General features: G+C 37.7%; 2 protein-coding genes across 2 annotated transcripts; both read left to right on the top strand.

Moving 5' to 3' along the window:
* Positions 1 to 754: 754 nt before the first annotated feature.
* On the top strand, positions 755 to 3937 carry LOC146159041 (uncharacterized). The gene is made up of 2 exons (XM_083384836.1): positions 755 to 1006; positions 3689 to 3937. Exons 1-2 carry the CDS (start codon positions 755 to 757, stop codon positions 3935 to 3937), a joined length of 501 nt encoding a protein of 166 aa, XP_083240962.1.
* Positions 3938 to 7358: 3421 nt separating this feature from the next.
* On the top strand, positions 7359 to 12228 carry LOC146159040 (uncharacterized). The gene is made up of 4 exons (XM_083384835.1): positions 7359 to 7610; positions 8691 to 8835; positions 10834 to 10997; positions 11986 to 12228. The coding sequence occupies exons 1-4, from the start codon at positions 7359 to 7361 to the stop codon at positions 12226 to 12228; spliced, it is 804 nt and encodes a 267-aa protein (XP_083240961.1).
* Positions 12229 to 14072: the final 1844 nt, after the last annotated feature.

The following is a 14072-nucleotide window of genomic DNA, read 5'->3' as shown; positions in this document are numbered from 1 at the left end:
GGTGATGTGAATAAAATGCCGTTTGTTGCTAGTAAAAAAAAGCTTGAAATGCAAGTTTGAAAGCCATGTTACTGGTACGACCCATTTAAGTCGGCATTTTGAAAGCTGTAAGGACAGTCCGTGTAACAGTGAAAGACAATTGTAACTATCCTTTAAGAAAACGATCATTCCAGACCAAGCAAAGTGTAAAGTTTTAGAAGGTGCTACTGCGCTTAGTGAAAGACCTAGGTCCATTTGCAGCAGTAGAAGGTAGAAGGTATGAAAAAGTTTGCTTAATCACTGATTGATGCAGGTGCTATGTTTGGAAGCGTAAATGCAGAAGATGTGTTGCTCAATAAACAACGGGTTTCTAGTGATATTAAAGCCTATGCAACAACAGAAAAAGAAAAATTGGCAGAGAAAGTTAAACACTGCAGTTGATGTTACTGCAGGTTCATGCATGCACTGATATATAGAAAACACTCATACATGTCATGCACTGTTCACTAGTTTGCAGATGAAGTTTTATGTCACAACACATTGATTGCAAATTATTTAGTTTTATAAAAAATAACAGCAGAAAATATAAACAACACAATGTCATCCAATCTTGCTCTTTATGGAATTTAAACGGAAATTCTAAGCCATTAAACCTTAAAAAAAATGACAGAGGAGCTGAGATCAAAAAAGCATTGTAATCGTTTTCATGGATTTTCTTGCTGCTGTCATATTTTTTTTTATCGTAATTCTAGTGTAAAGTGATAAGAGCGTACAAATGAAAGTCATTGTAGTCGGGCTCCCCAAAACGGGAACTAAGGCCTTAAGTACAGCGTTAAAGCTGCTCGGCTACAAAACCTACGACTGGATCGAACATTTCAGTTATCTGGGAGATGATTGGGTGAAGATCATGAGGGACGGCGGAACAGTTGAAGATTTTCGAAGGATGTACAAGGACGTCGATGCAGTTGCTGGCTCCCCTTGCAACGTTTACTGGGAGAAGCTTCTGGAAGCATTTCCGAACGCAAAGGTATAGACCAGAGTTGGATCAATTATAAATTAATTCAGTTCAATTACAATTACAATTACTCTGTTAAACGTTTTAAGTACATTACAATTGCAGTTACTTTGAAAATTGTATACAATTACATCAATTACAATTTTCGGCATTGAACTTCAATTTTCTCAATATCAATGTATTGAATCAATTACACAGAATGAAAATGCCTTAAGTACATTACAACCTGAAATTCATTACATCAATTACAATCACAAATTACAATTGATCCAACTCTGATATAGACGCCATTATTGCGGCTGTAAAAATGAAGTGAACGCCTTAGTTAAAGCGCAAGTTTGCAGCTATCAATTTGACTACCGTTCAGTGACAAATCTTATCTGCCTAACTTGTCTGAAGAAATTAAGCCTAAACCAAAATACCTGGTGTTGTTATTGCGCAAGCTTTTTGAACGACTTAGATTAACTTACTGCCGTAAATGTAGACGATTTCAAGTTTTGGGGTTTTATGGAACAAAAATCTTCTTCCAACCGAAAAGACTTACTGACTTTTATACGAGAAATAATAACTGGACAAAGTGTTTGTCTTGCAGTTGCAAGTATCGGCATAGCTAAGGAATTGTAAGTTAGTGGCCGATATACCGTGGACATAATTAACGTGGTAAGCATATTTGGCAACACAGTTTGATTTATAACTGTACTACATTTTCTAGAATAAGTAAGGAAAGTCGTTTTTCCCGGGTTGATATTTTAGAAGCATCAACTCAACTTGACCTATTGTCGCAGATAGTACTGACAAGCCGCGATGAAAGCTCGTAGTTGCACAGCTTCAAGAAACAGTACAAGCAATTGGACGACGACACTCTGTTCCGAATGATGCTGTGCTTAACATACTCTGGGTGGAAACTCGCCACCTTCCTGCATTAGAACGTAAGCCCGATTGCACTCTAGTGCCTTCCCGCCAGAGATCTTTGGCGGGGAATGGTTGCCAATAATCACGCCAGTGACGTCATTTGGCCTGGAATATTGCCGGCCTTGTGAATTACCAAAACAAATTGTCGTTTTCTGGCGAGTATATCAACCTATTTTTGGGTAGGATTTTGGCCGAAAGAAGTTTGGCGTGAATCTTTGGCGGCCACAAATTATAGAATGCATTACCATCGTTAGTACACTGGCAGGCGCGGATCTAGGATTTTTGTTTGGGTGGAGGGGCATGAATATTTTTTTCAGTCATGACGTCACAAAGTTACGTCAAAACGTGACGTCACAAAGTAATCTAAAATTGATTAAATTGCCAAAACGTTCGTTTCCAATGGTTCGATAAGACGCAAGACGCATTTAGGCGCATTCAAATTTATTAAAAAAACGCATTCAAATTTATTAAAAAAAAATTGGAAAGATATACGGAAAACTTATTACGAGGCGAAAAAGAGTTTTGCATTCACGAGAGCTAAAAAAGTAAACAAATACAGTTTTGGGTGTGGGTAGGGGCATGGCCACGTCCCCCCCTGGGTCCGTCCCTGTGCTCAAACATGGAGAGCAAAGAGGCCATCAACCACGGCTGATATTGTTACATCAACTGACTGCAATATACTATTTCTTTAAAGTGTTGACAGTCGGCCACGAGCGAGAGAACAGACCGTGGGCGAGCTTAAATCTCTACAAGGACGAAACAGTAATGAAGATTTACAGAGAGCATCGCGCAGCCGTAATGAAGGTGGGTGGGTTTTATACGGATTAAAAGGTGTTGTACGCGCCAGGGCTGGGGAGCCGGGGCTGGAGCCCGGAGCTAAGCATTTTCGCTCGAGCCAGAGCCGAAGCCGGAGTCATTGTTATTATTTTTGTGGAGCTGGAGCCGGAGCCGGAGCCGGAGCCATTGTTATTATTTTTGTGGGGCTGGAGTTTTTTGTGGGGCTGGAACTTGTCATTGAATAAGTGACTGGTGGCACCGGAGCTGGAGCCGGAGTCATTGGGTGTGTGTTTGATGGCTCCGGAGCTGGAGCCGGAGCCAAAGGATTAAGTTTTACGACTCCGGAGCTGGAGTCGGAGCCATTTAATAATTGCCTGATGGCTTCGGAGCTGGAGCCGGAGATAAGGCTATTTTACAGTGGCTTCCCAGCCCTGGTACGCGCTAACCTTAATGTATGAAGACGAAAATGCATTGGCGTTAAGCTTTGACTGAAGTCTGTGTTTCTCAACCCTTGATTAGTGACCTCAAATTGGGTCGCCGTTAATTTTGGTTGGTTCACCGAGAGCAATATTTCACTTGGTTACTAAAAATAGTATCGTTTTATTATCTTTATTGAAATTACTAGTCAAAACCGTGCATTGTGTTCCAAAGTCACTTTGTTACATTTATTGAGATTGGTTTTGAACAAGATTTCTCTACAATTTAAGAAGTTTGCGGAAGCAATAAGAAGACATGACTCTTATTACCCGGATTCGACTTTTTTATACTATTGTCTCATTTTTGTTTTGTTCAAAGACGTTTACAATAAGTTAAGTCAAGAAAATTTGTTTACCCAAGCTCCGTTGTTCAACTTAGGCCTAGAACTAAGACACTGGCTTCAGTTGTGATTTGGTTTAACTTTGTCAACGCAAGTTTTCATGTTACAATTCCCTTTTTTTTTTCAAAAAACAAAGACAATATAAAAAACAATACACATCCAATTCAGCGTTGTTTTGTGTCTTTTAGCATTGCTCAAAGAAGAATCTCCTCGTAATGGAAGTCAGCCAGGGCTGGAGACCCCTCTGCAAATTCCTCGGAGTAAAAGAACCCGACGGGGAATTTCCGCAAAAGAACAAAGGCGGGAGATTGATTGACATGTTACGGGAGGAAAACCATTTAATGCAACGATTGTACAAGGAGCTTTACGTCTCCCTCGCCTGTTTGACTTTTCTAGCCGCTTTCGTTTTGTACAAGTTGCACAACTGGTTTGGCTGATTATTTCAAATTTGGGTCTATTTGGATGTGAAAAGCTAAATTTAGATCGCTCATGTGACGACCCATTTTGCATTTACATTATGTGATGGTTTGCACGCCACTGTACTGCTGGTGAAACAACGTTGATTTAATCTTAGTAATATAACCTATTAGTGAAAAAGGTTAGTTGTGATACAAGGTCGTTTGTTTAAACAAAAATAGTTCGAAAAATTAAAGACGTAAACTAAGGCGAAATCGTAAACAAGGCTTTGTTTGTGAAAAGATTTCTAATAAAATTGCAAATAGCCCAGCTACAGGTAAAATCGTCATCTTCACTGATTTTAAGCACTGTAGTTTTTATGACATAGGTAAGCAGCACGTTTTAATCTTTTGGTGTCTTCAAATATAAAATTCGGGTGTAGCCTTTGATGCGTTCCTTAGAGATAAAATATCATAGCAAAAACAAGTCTAATATATAAAGGCATTTACTCAAATACCCAATTGAGGGAATATTTACAAATAAAACTATTTTTTTGCCAAACAAGACGGAACCAAAATTTCGTAACAATATTTGCTCGAAACCAACCTAAATACCCCCTTTGAATATTTGGTAATCAACACTGGGAACAAGTTACGAAAAAATAAGTTTGCTCAAAAAACAAGGGAAGGCGTTTTCTAAAAACTCTTTTCAACTAATGGCGATTCACGATATTATAAAGGCCTTTTAAAAAATGCCACAGCTATGGACTTGCAGGACGGTTTGACATATTAGTAGCAACTTTAGCAACAGTACAATCGAACATGCCGGTATACTGTACAAACTATATTAAGATTTGTTTTTCCACAAAACACAAAGTTCTTTAAAATTTATAAACAAAGAGAAATGCTTAGATCCATTATTGGCCGCTCAGAGAATGCTCGTGGTCTACTTTTAGACTCAGTAAACACAGCAAAATTGGGTATGTGCATCATCCAGCTTGACAATTACTTGTTCTTGATCAATATCGAAGGCCAAAACAATTACGCTTCCTATCCGTTAATAAAAAAAACAGCTTAGTTAAGAAAGTAATTGATGTGTTTTTGCGTCCTCCTCGTCATAAACGAACTAAGCAAACAAATTAATAGGTCCCTGACTTTATTTATTTTAACACTCGATAAAGTATTTTCCAAGGCTCGAACATAACAACAACAAAAATGCTTTATTGTTTCAGTTTTGACATTTAAGGTGTTACATAAAAAATCCAAACGTGCTTTCAATAAAAACTTTCAGCAAAACAATTTTATCGCGCTTAGCATAATTTTATAATATTTCGGTTGGGTAACAAATTAAACTGCAACATTATTTTATTTTTTTTTATTTTAAACCATTATGAAAATTATCTCGCTTGTTAAACATGGCTCAAATATTCAAACAAATTTATATGTAAATCCTATGTTTTTCTCAACTTAGAGAACATAATGTACAACTTGTTGCCAATAAAAAAAAAACGTTTGATTTTGGTTTCGCATTAGCTGATGACGCGTCCAAATTACATTACAAACATTGTCGCTTCGGGCAGTGAGTTTAACCCTGACAAAAACGAACAAAAAACGATAACATCACTGACGAAAAGGGGGTCAGAACCCCGACCCCCCTCAGGATACGCCACTTGTTTCTATAAAGCTCTAACTATGCAGGGAATAGGTAATCGACAATGTTATTTTAATCACAAATAGCTTTTCCAGGGTTACAAAGGAACATAATGTAGATTATATCAATAGATCGACCGTTTATACGTTTTTTCTGCTAATTAGGGAGACTTAAGTTACGCACAACAGAAATAACGATTTTTGTTTTATGAGAACTGTGTGAATGTAAGAAAAATAGTAGTGGCCGCATTTCGAGTTTGTTCAGGCCATAATAAAACAAGACATTATCTTATTTTTGGGGAACGGTACATATATAAAGGCAATCCGTATTTCTCACTTTCAAAAATGCCCGAAACCAACGCTAAGCAAGACGGGTGCGTCATATTTTCTAAACTGCCAGTTGCATGTTTCCTGGTTTTTTGTTTAACATGCTTTGTCAGCCTTACACAAAGAAAATGATGGATTAATAGCAATGTTTAGCACGGGTATACCGCACAACAAATACTGCTGACAAACCAGAGTAAAGATATTCCTAGAATTAGGTAGGTTAATCAGGTGGCAATTAATAACAAGAAATTGTTTTGAAATCATCACATTGAGAAGCTTTCACACCACAGCAGCAACCAGGATTGTGCAAACGTTTGCCAAGATTACAAAACAATCTGTCGTCATATAGTGCCATCTGGTTACCCTATTTAGAATTATACAAATATGGACATTTACAAATATTATACAGTAAGATAAGAATTCTCTTCTCGAAAAACATTGAAAAATGTTCAACTTCAAAACACATTTACCAAGCGTCACAAATATTGGACAAAACGAACAAAAAATGTTTGTACGATTTTTAGGATTACCAGGCAAAGCCATGGACGGATTTCTTCTTTAGGAAGCTTCATATGACGTAAATATACACTGTTGGTTATCGTATTTATACAATACGTTTTTTTTTCTGGCAAAGATTTTATTCGGACCTCCGACGCTTTGAACTTATCTATTCGGGTAACCTTCTTCAGGGCAATTGATAGTAACTTTATATATAAAAAATATACAAAACAGTATAAAACACGGGAAAACGCGACAACGCAGCTGCAATTTTGCCAAAAGAACCACATTGTGGTATAACTTGTCTCTTATATATGCGTCCGATTTTAAGTTAAATCGATAGTAAGTAAGCGCGAAATTGTTTTCACTAGCAGATTTTTTAAAACATTCTACAGAATAGGAACTATAGGTTATCGTTCTGTTCTTTCCATTTCCGCTATACGATCTATGGCAAGCTGTTTAAAATTTTGTCGTGTTGCTACAGATTTCGACTGTTGCGCGGTCGCAGTTATGCTTTACACTAAATTTCTGTATCGCGAACAATTTCTAGAATACTACACTTACGTTTATACCGGGGTAGAGTTGTTGGTTGGTCGGGCAAGTAGTTTTTAGGGAGTGAATTTGAGAGGTATAATTCGGTAGAAGTTATTCGAAAGAAGAATTCGTAAAAGTAATTTGACAGCGTTAGTGTATAAGAGTACGATAATTTTTCTTTTTGAAAGTTTTATACGGGTTAGGTGTTTTTTAACATGGAAGGGAATTAACCTGGGGAACCAGAACTAAACCAACACGATGGTCGGCTGTTGTTATCATGTGGAAAAATGAAGTGTTTTGTGGCCACCGTGACAGACTGTGTTATCTGGCAAAAAAATCAACCAACATTTAAGTCAAATTAAGCGGATGTTTAAACTATATACTGAAATGTGAAATGTGACTCGCTTGTCTGTAACCCTGGTTTATCCATTACAGTTATACGCATAGTTTGAAAATGAAAGTTATCTTAGCCGGGTTTCCCAAAACGGGAACTAAAAGTTTCAGCGCGGCGTTAAAGCTGCTCGGCTACAAAACCTACGACTGGATGGATCACTTCTGGTATCTGGGAGATGATTGGGTGAGGATTATGAGGGACGGGGGAACAGCTGAAGATTTTCGGAGGATGTACAAGGACGTGGATGCTGTTACCGCTTCTCCCTGTTGTGTTTACTGGGACAAGATCCTGGAAGCGTTTCCCGATGCAAAGGTAATCATTCACGGAAAAAAGAAATGTTGCTGTGAGCAATACAATGGGACCCCGAAAAATCTTTTTTTATATATGTGAAACGAAAGTTCCCGATTTCTTTATTCGAGCTGTTTATTCCCTTAGTTGTATACACGAACAGGATGCAGCAGGCATTGGTTTATGGTTGTTTCTCAACTCGCTTCCCTCTGAGCCTGGTTGAGAAACAACCATTACGCCATTGCTTGCTACATTCTGTTAGTACAAGCAACTTCGCATTAAAGGAATCTACAATACCGTATCATCCAAAGCGGTCATCTTTGATTAAAACGAGACTTTAGGAGACCTAGATTACAGTTGTTGAACACATATGCGTGTGTATCTTTCATCGAATAATATGATACCGTAGATCGCCTTTAATGTGAAGTTGCCTGGACTAACAGAATGCGACCGGCTTTGGCGTATGGTTGATTCTCGACTCGCCCCCCTCTGAGCCTGTGTAGCTCAGTTAGTAGAGAGATCTTACGTTTGAATCTCAAAGACAAGCTAGATTTTTCTATAGCCTTGCCTTTCTTGCCTTACGATCCTAATTAGGCAAACTGATTTCAGTAGCAGATCTTCCTTAGCCACTTACGTATACAAGTATGACGTAGTCGTTGTTCAGTGCTAGTTCAGCAGGGATCAAAATAATATGTAGCCATAAGTTACATAGCTTGGTTTACTCTATTTTCTCAGTATTTTACTCACCCAAAAGGAACTCGTGTTAATTGGCTAGTAAGATGAACTATAATAATTTCTTCTTTGCTTAGCAATAATTCAGTTTTACAAACACTTTTTTTCAACATCCGTAAATATTGTCAAAGGTGTTTAAGACCGAAAATCGCTTTAAAAGGGACAACAAGAAAGAGATGCGTTAGTATTTTCTTGACCCAAAAGGAACTCGTGTTAATTGGCAAACTAGTAAGATAAATGTTTCTTTTTGTTGTTGTAATAATTCAGTTTTACAAGTATCTTCTTTTGAATAACCGTGAATAATATCATTTAACACCGAAAACCGATTATTCAAAAAATCTCGTTTGCGTTTTTACTGGCGTCTTGTCGCAGATCATTCTCACAGAACGGGATGAAAAGTCTTGGTTACGAAGTCTCCGAACTATGCACAGAAACATGGACAACGACTTCCTTTTCCGAACGATGCTATGTCTAACATACTCCGGCTGGAAACTGGCGACATTCATGCATTACCATTGTAAGTTAAACGCAAATAGCTTAACAACAGGGTTCGTCTAACTCAGAGCTCAACCATTTTGGAACAGGTAAAACCCATGGGTAAAAACATGAGTAAAAACAGGATCAGACGTTTGGTTTAGAAGGAAATATATTTAGCCAAGTAAACAAAACGTCTGATCCTGCTTTTACTCATGTTTTTAACTATGAGGTTTACCTGTTAATATACGCGTCAGCCGAGTAGTGATCGACTGGTTAAAACCTACGGCCGATGGTTTTGGATTCTATAAAGATACACTCTAATTTTTGGAACAGTACAAACTTCTACGGTTACTGAAGAACTTGTACACCCAAGTCTACACAATGCGCTAAACTCATAGAAACATACACCCTGTTGTACTGCAAAAATAACTATTAGGCGTTATGAAGAACTAGTTATGTTAGAACCTCACAATAACGATCAACAAGAGAAATGTTTGGTTATGATGTCACAAACAAAATCTTACAAGCTACGTACGCTTAAATCCATGATGTGTCATGTATTGTAGGCTACACTCAAGTCAGACTGGTAATAAACCTGCTTATTTATTATTATACCTAATATTAGGCGTCTTGTAATGCGGTATCTCATACACCCCATCAATGTGGTACACCCTATACCAGGGTTTCCCAAACTGTGGTCCGCGACGACTGCACAGGTGGACAAGAAATCAAAAAGTCACACATATACGTCGTACAGTATAGGCTACGAACCTTTTTAATAATGGCCGCAGTTATTCTTACTTGTTGCGCGAAGATTAGTGAGTAAGGTTGTGAAGCAGATATGAGAAACGCAGTTATAGGATAATTTAATTGTGTAATTATACTGCCATTAAATTAGTTGTTAACTTCAGTAACTTAACTTTAATTGTATTGCGGTCCGCGAAAACACAGATTCACAAATAGTGGTCCGTGGCCCAAAAAAGTTTGGGAAACCCTGGACTATACAATTCTGGTACACTCGGGGTGTACAACATACCCAGTTAAAAGCACTGGTCTGACTAACTCTTTTTTACAAAAGTGATAACTGACGTTTCACTGAGGACTGATGATCGTTGGTCTGGTAGTTTATTAAGTCCAGGGATGTCCGATAATATCGGATCGGCGCCGACACCAAAGCAGTATCGGCACTCGTCCGATACTAGGCTGCAGGTGCCGATCCAATACTGAATTATTAAAGGCATTTAGGCTAAGATTTGCATCCAATGCAGTGATTTTTACGTTGAAAGGGTATATTTTTAAAAAAGGTCAGCACTCTAAACAATAAAGCAAATTATTGCCAAATAACCTGAAAAAAATACCTTTCTACATTTTAATTCTTTTAACTCATCTATATTTTGTTTGTCTGAACATGATTGATATCAGATCGGATCGCGGTACTTTTTGTCAAAATTATCGGCTATCGGTATCGAATTAACATGTCAAGTATCGGACATCCCTTATTAAGAGATTTAATTGTTTCGATTAGTACCACACGCATATCGTCACGCTCATAACCAAATTGCCTACGTCAGTTTTTTATGATACTTAGAGTTTTTGCCTAAGTCATTCCTTGTTACCATCTCGATCCATAGAAAAAGTGCCCAAGTCATTTTTTTGCACAAGCGCATGGAAAATGACCTAAAAATGACCTGAGCACTTTTTCTATGAATCGAGATGGTAACAAGGAGTGACTGAAGCAAAAACTTTGAAAATGTGTAAAAAAAGACTTTGGCAATTTGGTTATGAGCGTGACGATATATGAATACAATGATATAGTGAAATATTTAGAAGTGTCGTATATAGCTTTTGAAATATCCATTAAATTGTTAAAGATGTATAGCAGAGAAGTCTTTACGCTTACAAACCATAAACAGCCATACTGTTGCATCTTTAACGCAAAATACGAAAAATCATTCTTACGGTTTGTGTTTGTTGGTGGTTTACACACGTGTAAAGATTTTCCAAAGGCTTTAGCTGATGTTCTTTTCATTCATCAAAGTGCTACCGTACGGGCAAGTGCGCGAAAACAGGCCGTGGACGGGGTTCAGTCTCTACGAGGACGACACAGTAACGGAGATTTACAGAAACCACAACAAGAACGTGCTACAGGTGAGTCAAAAAATGCCACTTAAGGTTCTTTATCACAACAAGAACGTGCTACAGGTGAGTCAAAAAATGTCACTTAAGGTTCCTTTATCACAACAAGAACGTGCTACAGGTGAGTCAAAAAATGCCACTTAAGGTTCCTTTATTCTGGGCCATATTACTCTTTAGTTTTTTACAACGTCATTTAGCGACACAAACATGGGATAAAACGCATAAAGAATGTTTGTACGGCGTTCAGGATTACCAAGCAATGCCATGGACGGATTTGTAGTTTGAGAAGCTTAATTTGACGTAAATATAGCGTAGCTGTCCGTATTTATACAATATGTTTTTTTCTGGCAAAGGTTTTACTAAAACCACCAACATTTCGAATTTATCTATTCGGGTAACCTTCTTCAGGAAAAACTTCTCTTTCATTTTTTACAACGCCAATTACCTCATTTTCTCATAATCGATCGTGGGAACAGACACTAAGACCTATAGGCAATAATACCTTGAGCCAAAAAAATCTATAAAACCATAGCATTGAGACCAACAGCATATTAAAGCTAAATACGCCGTAATACCCGCAACAGAAAGAACTTAATCTGAATAAGAAAAACCCTTGTCGGAATAAGTCCTAAATTCATCGGAATAAGGCCTTGAAGATCAAAATAACGCCTAAAACTGTAGGGAGGGGGTATGTGACGATCAGGGGCCATGGATCTGACATCGGCCGCTATGGCGTCGACGTTTTAGTTTGAATAGCGCCGAGACGACTATTAGGTATTAGTCCTATTTTGATCTTATTCTAAAGAGTTTTTATTCCGACGTTGATGTTGTTCTTATTTCGGTCTTATGGCCGAAGTCTTCAACCGCCTATGCTATGTAGTTCAAGCATTACTTATCTAAAAACAAACTCGGGTCGCATGCAAATGCTAATTTCAGTTTAATTTAATTAAGGTCGGGTAACATAACGGTTGGAGGCCACTGCTCTAGCCCAGCTCAACAAAACGTTTTCTGCTGCCCACATACGGATATCAATCCAAATCATTTTGTCGTTCAGAAATGCCCGAAAGAGAAGCTCCTAGTCATGGAGGTCGTTCAAGGTTGGAAGCCTCTGTGCGATTTCCTCGGGGTGAAAGAACCCCGAGAGGAATTTCCGCAAAAGAACAAGGGCGGAAAAATCATCGACGAGTGTCGAAAGGAAAATAAGATGATGCAAAGCATGTACAAAGAACTCTACCTTTCGCTCGCCTGTTTGACAGCACTCATCGCCTTTGCGTTGTTCAGGTTGCAGAATTTTTAAAATCCCGGCATATTTTGGTTGAAACCGAACGAAGAAATATCCAGCGGTTTCTAAAAGGTATAGACTAAACGGTTTCCTTCAAATCGCTCGTTTTACGACCCGATTCTAACCTTGTGTTACAGCGGAAGTTGCACGTCGTTTTGTTTGTTGTTTTTCGCAAAACCCATGACAAAAGAATATTTTTTTAATATTGTTTATGCAGAAAATTATCATTGGATAATAAAAGGATAAAAACTTTTTGTTTTTGTCACTGTATGCATGTGTTAGTTGCAGTTAGAAATGTACAGTATTTTTGCTGAATTACAGCGCAATTAGCTTTTAGATGTGTTTATCACTTTCAGAACTTGTCTTTTTTTTCTGGCAATCGACAGATAAGTGTTTGTTCGCAAATAACAGATGGGTTTATTGTTTTTGCGCAAAGAAAAAGGCATTCAAACTTGTTTTGGTGCTAAACAATTGCAAATAAATTAGCTTATCGGTCAACTGTAAATGGTTAAAGTTGTTATGTTTTTTGAAAGTTTAGTTTTTCTATTCTTGCAAGTATAACGCCGGACTACCCTGGTTTTGGGATAGTGAGGCAACAATTAAAGGGAATTTTGATGGCAGCCTAATTTTCTGACGGAAAAATTAAAAAGCAAATAATATTAGTCTTTAGCTGATAATAAGGCGTTTGGGAAACAAAACAGTGCTAAAAGACGGTGATGGTCTTTTGATGTACTTTAGGTTCTCATAAAGTTCTTTAAATACACCTATAAACCATAATACAATTATGCTTTGCTGTACAAATCATTGTATTTTAGCGTCCACATGATAATGCAGATTGTACAGCGTAGCGATTTTTAACAAACCATGTTTCGACTCGAAAGAAAAGCTAGCTTGTGCATAAGCTCTTTGGCAATTTTAAATAATGGGAGTATGTTACAAACTGCCCGCAAAGGAAACAAGATCTATCCTGTTATTGATAGAAAGAGGATGTGCACTTGATAACCGTTCCCATCACTTGTTTGGTATGCAGCGTGGCTTACAAACTGACATTTCAATGTTAACGACACATTTTAAAATACACTTACTAATAGTCTGTACTCTACGTTCGCTCTACCGGTCTTACCTGGTTAAATGTGAGTTTATGACAATCTTTAAATTTATAAAAACAACTATAAGGTTGTCTAACACCAGGCGTTAAAGAATATCATTGCAATTTGACAATTCCAATTCATAATCGTGTTCAGATACGCCTAGGTTGATATTGAATTACAATTTGCACTCGAAATATGGGCGAGTGTCTACCAATTAGCACTCGCCCGTATGAAACAACACTTGCAAAAAACGTTTTGTTTTAACAATTTATCTGCTTTCCTAAAACGGTACGTATATACATAGTTCTCATGCAATCGGTCTCGATTGTTACCGGACTATTGGATGTGTAGGACTTGCGATAGGCTTGTTTCATTGTATATTTGCTTATAATTTGTAGCAACTTTAGACTGTTTGATCTGACATAAAACAACCCAGTTTTGCCTTAGGCACTTCCAAGACGGACGAGTAGGTGTCAATCAGCAGTCGTTCCAATTCAAATGGACTCGTTTTGGCGAGCGGGCGAGTATAAAATATAAGTGTTGTAATGAATTAAGTCAATGCCTGACTTGGCGAAAGTGCACTTGAGTCAAATGACTTGACTGGACTCGAGTCTTTTGGACAAATGATGAATGAAGTCTTTTCTTTAATTTTTTTTTATAAAATTGAGTTATTTTTTTCCAAAAAAAATATATATATAATTGATTGTTGTATGTTGCGTTTTTGTTAATTTGTAGTTGAGTTATAGCTCATAATAGAACGAGTTTACC

Source organism: Ascidiella aspersa, chromosome 3 (assembly GCF_963924565.1).
Source record: "Ascidiella aspersa chromosome 3, kaAscAspe10.2, whole genome shotgun sequence".
Classification (NCBI taxonomy): domain Eukaryota; kingdom Metazoa; phylum Chordata; class Ascidiacea; order Phlebobranchia; family Ascidiidae; genus Ascidiella; species Ascidiella aspersa.
This window is presented reverse-complemented; position numbering and strand designations above follow the sequence as displayed.

Bases quoted from the DNA above. Each gene is read 5' to 3' on its own strand.
- LOC146159041 (XM_083384836.1), top strand. From the start codon at position 755: ATGAAAGTCATTGTAGTCGGGCTCCCCAAAACGGGAACTAAGGCCTTA. The intron at 1,007-3,688 runs GTATAGACCAGA...TGTGTCTTTTAG, and splicing joins AAGCATTTCCGAACGCAAAG to CATTGCTCAAAGAAGAATCT.
- LOC146159040 (XM_083384835.1), top strand. From the start codon at position 7,359: ATGAAAGTTATCTTAGCCGGGTTTCCCAAAACGGGAACTAAAAGTTTC. The intron at 8,836-10,833 runs GTAAGTTAAACG...CATTCATCAAAG, and splicing joins GACATTCATGCATTACCATT to TGCTACCGTACGGGCAAGTG. The intron at 10,998-11,985 runs GTGAGTCAAAAA...TTTGTCGTTCAG, and splicing joins ACAACAAGAACGTGCTACAG to AAATGCCCGAAAGAGAAGCT.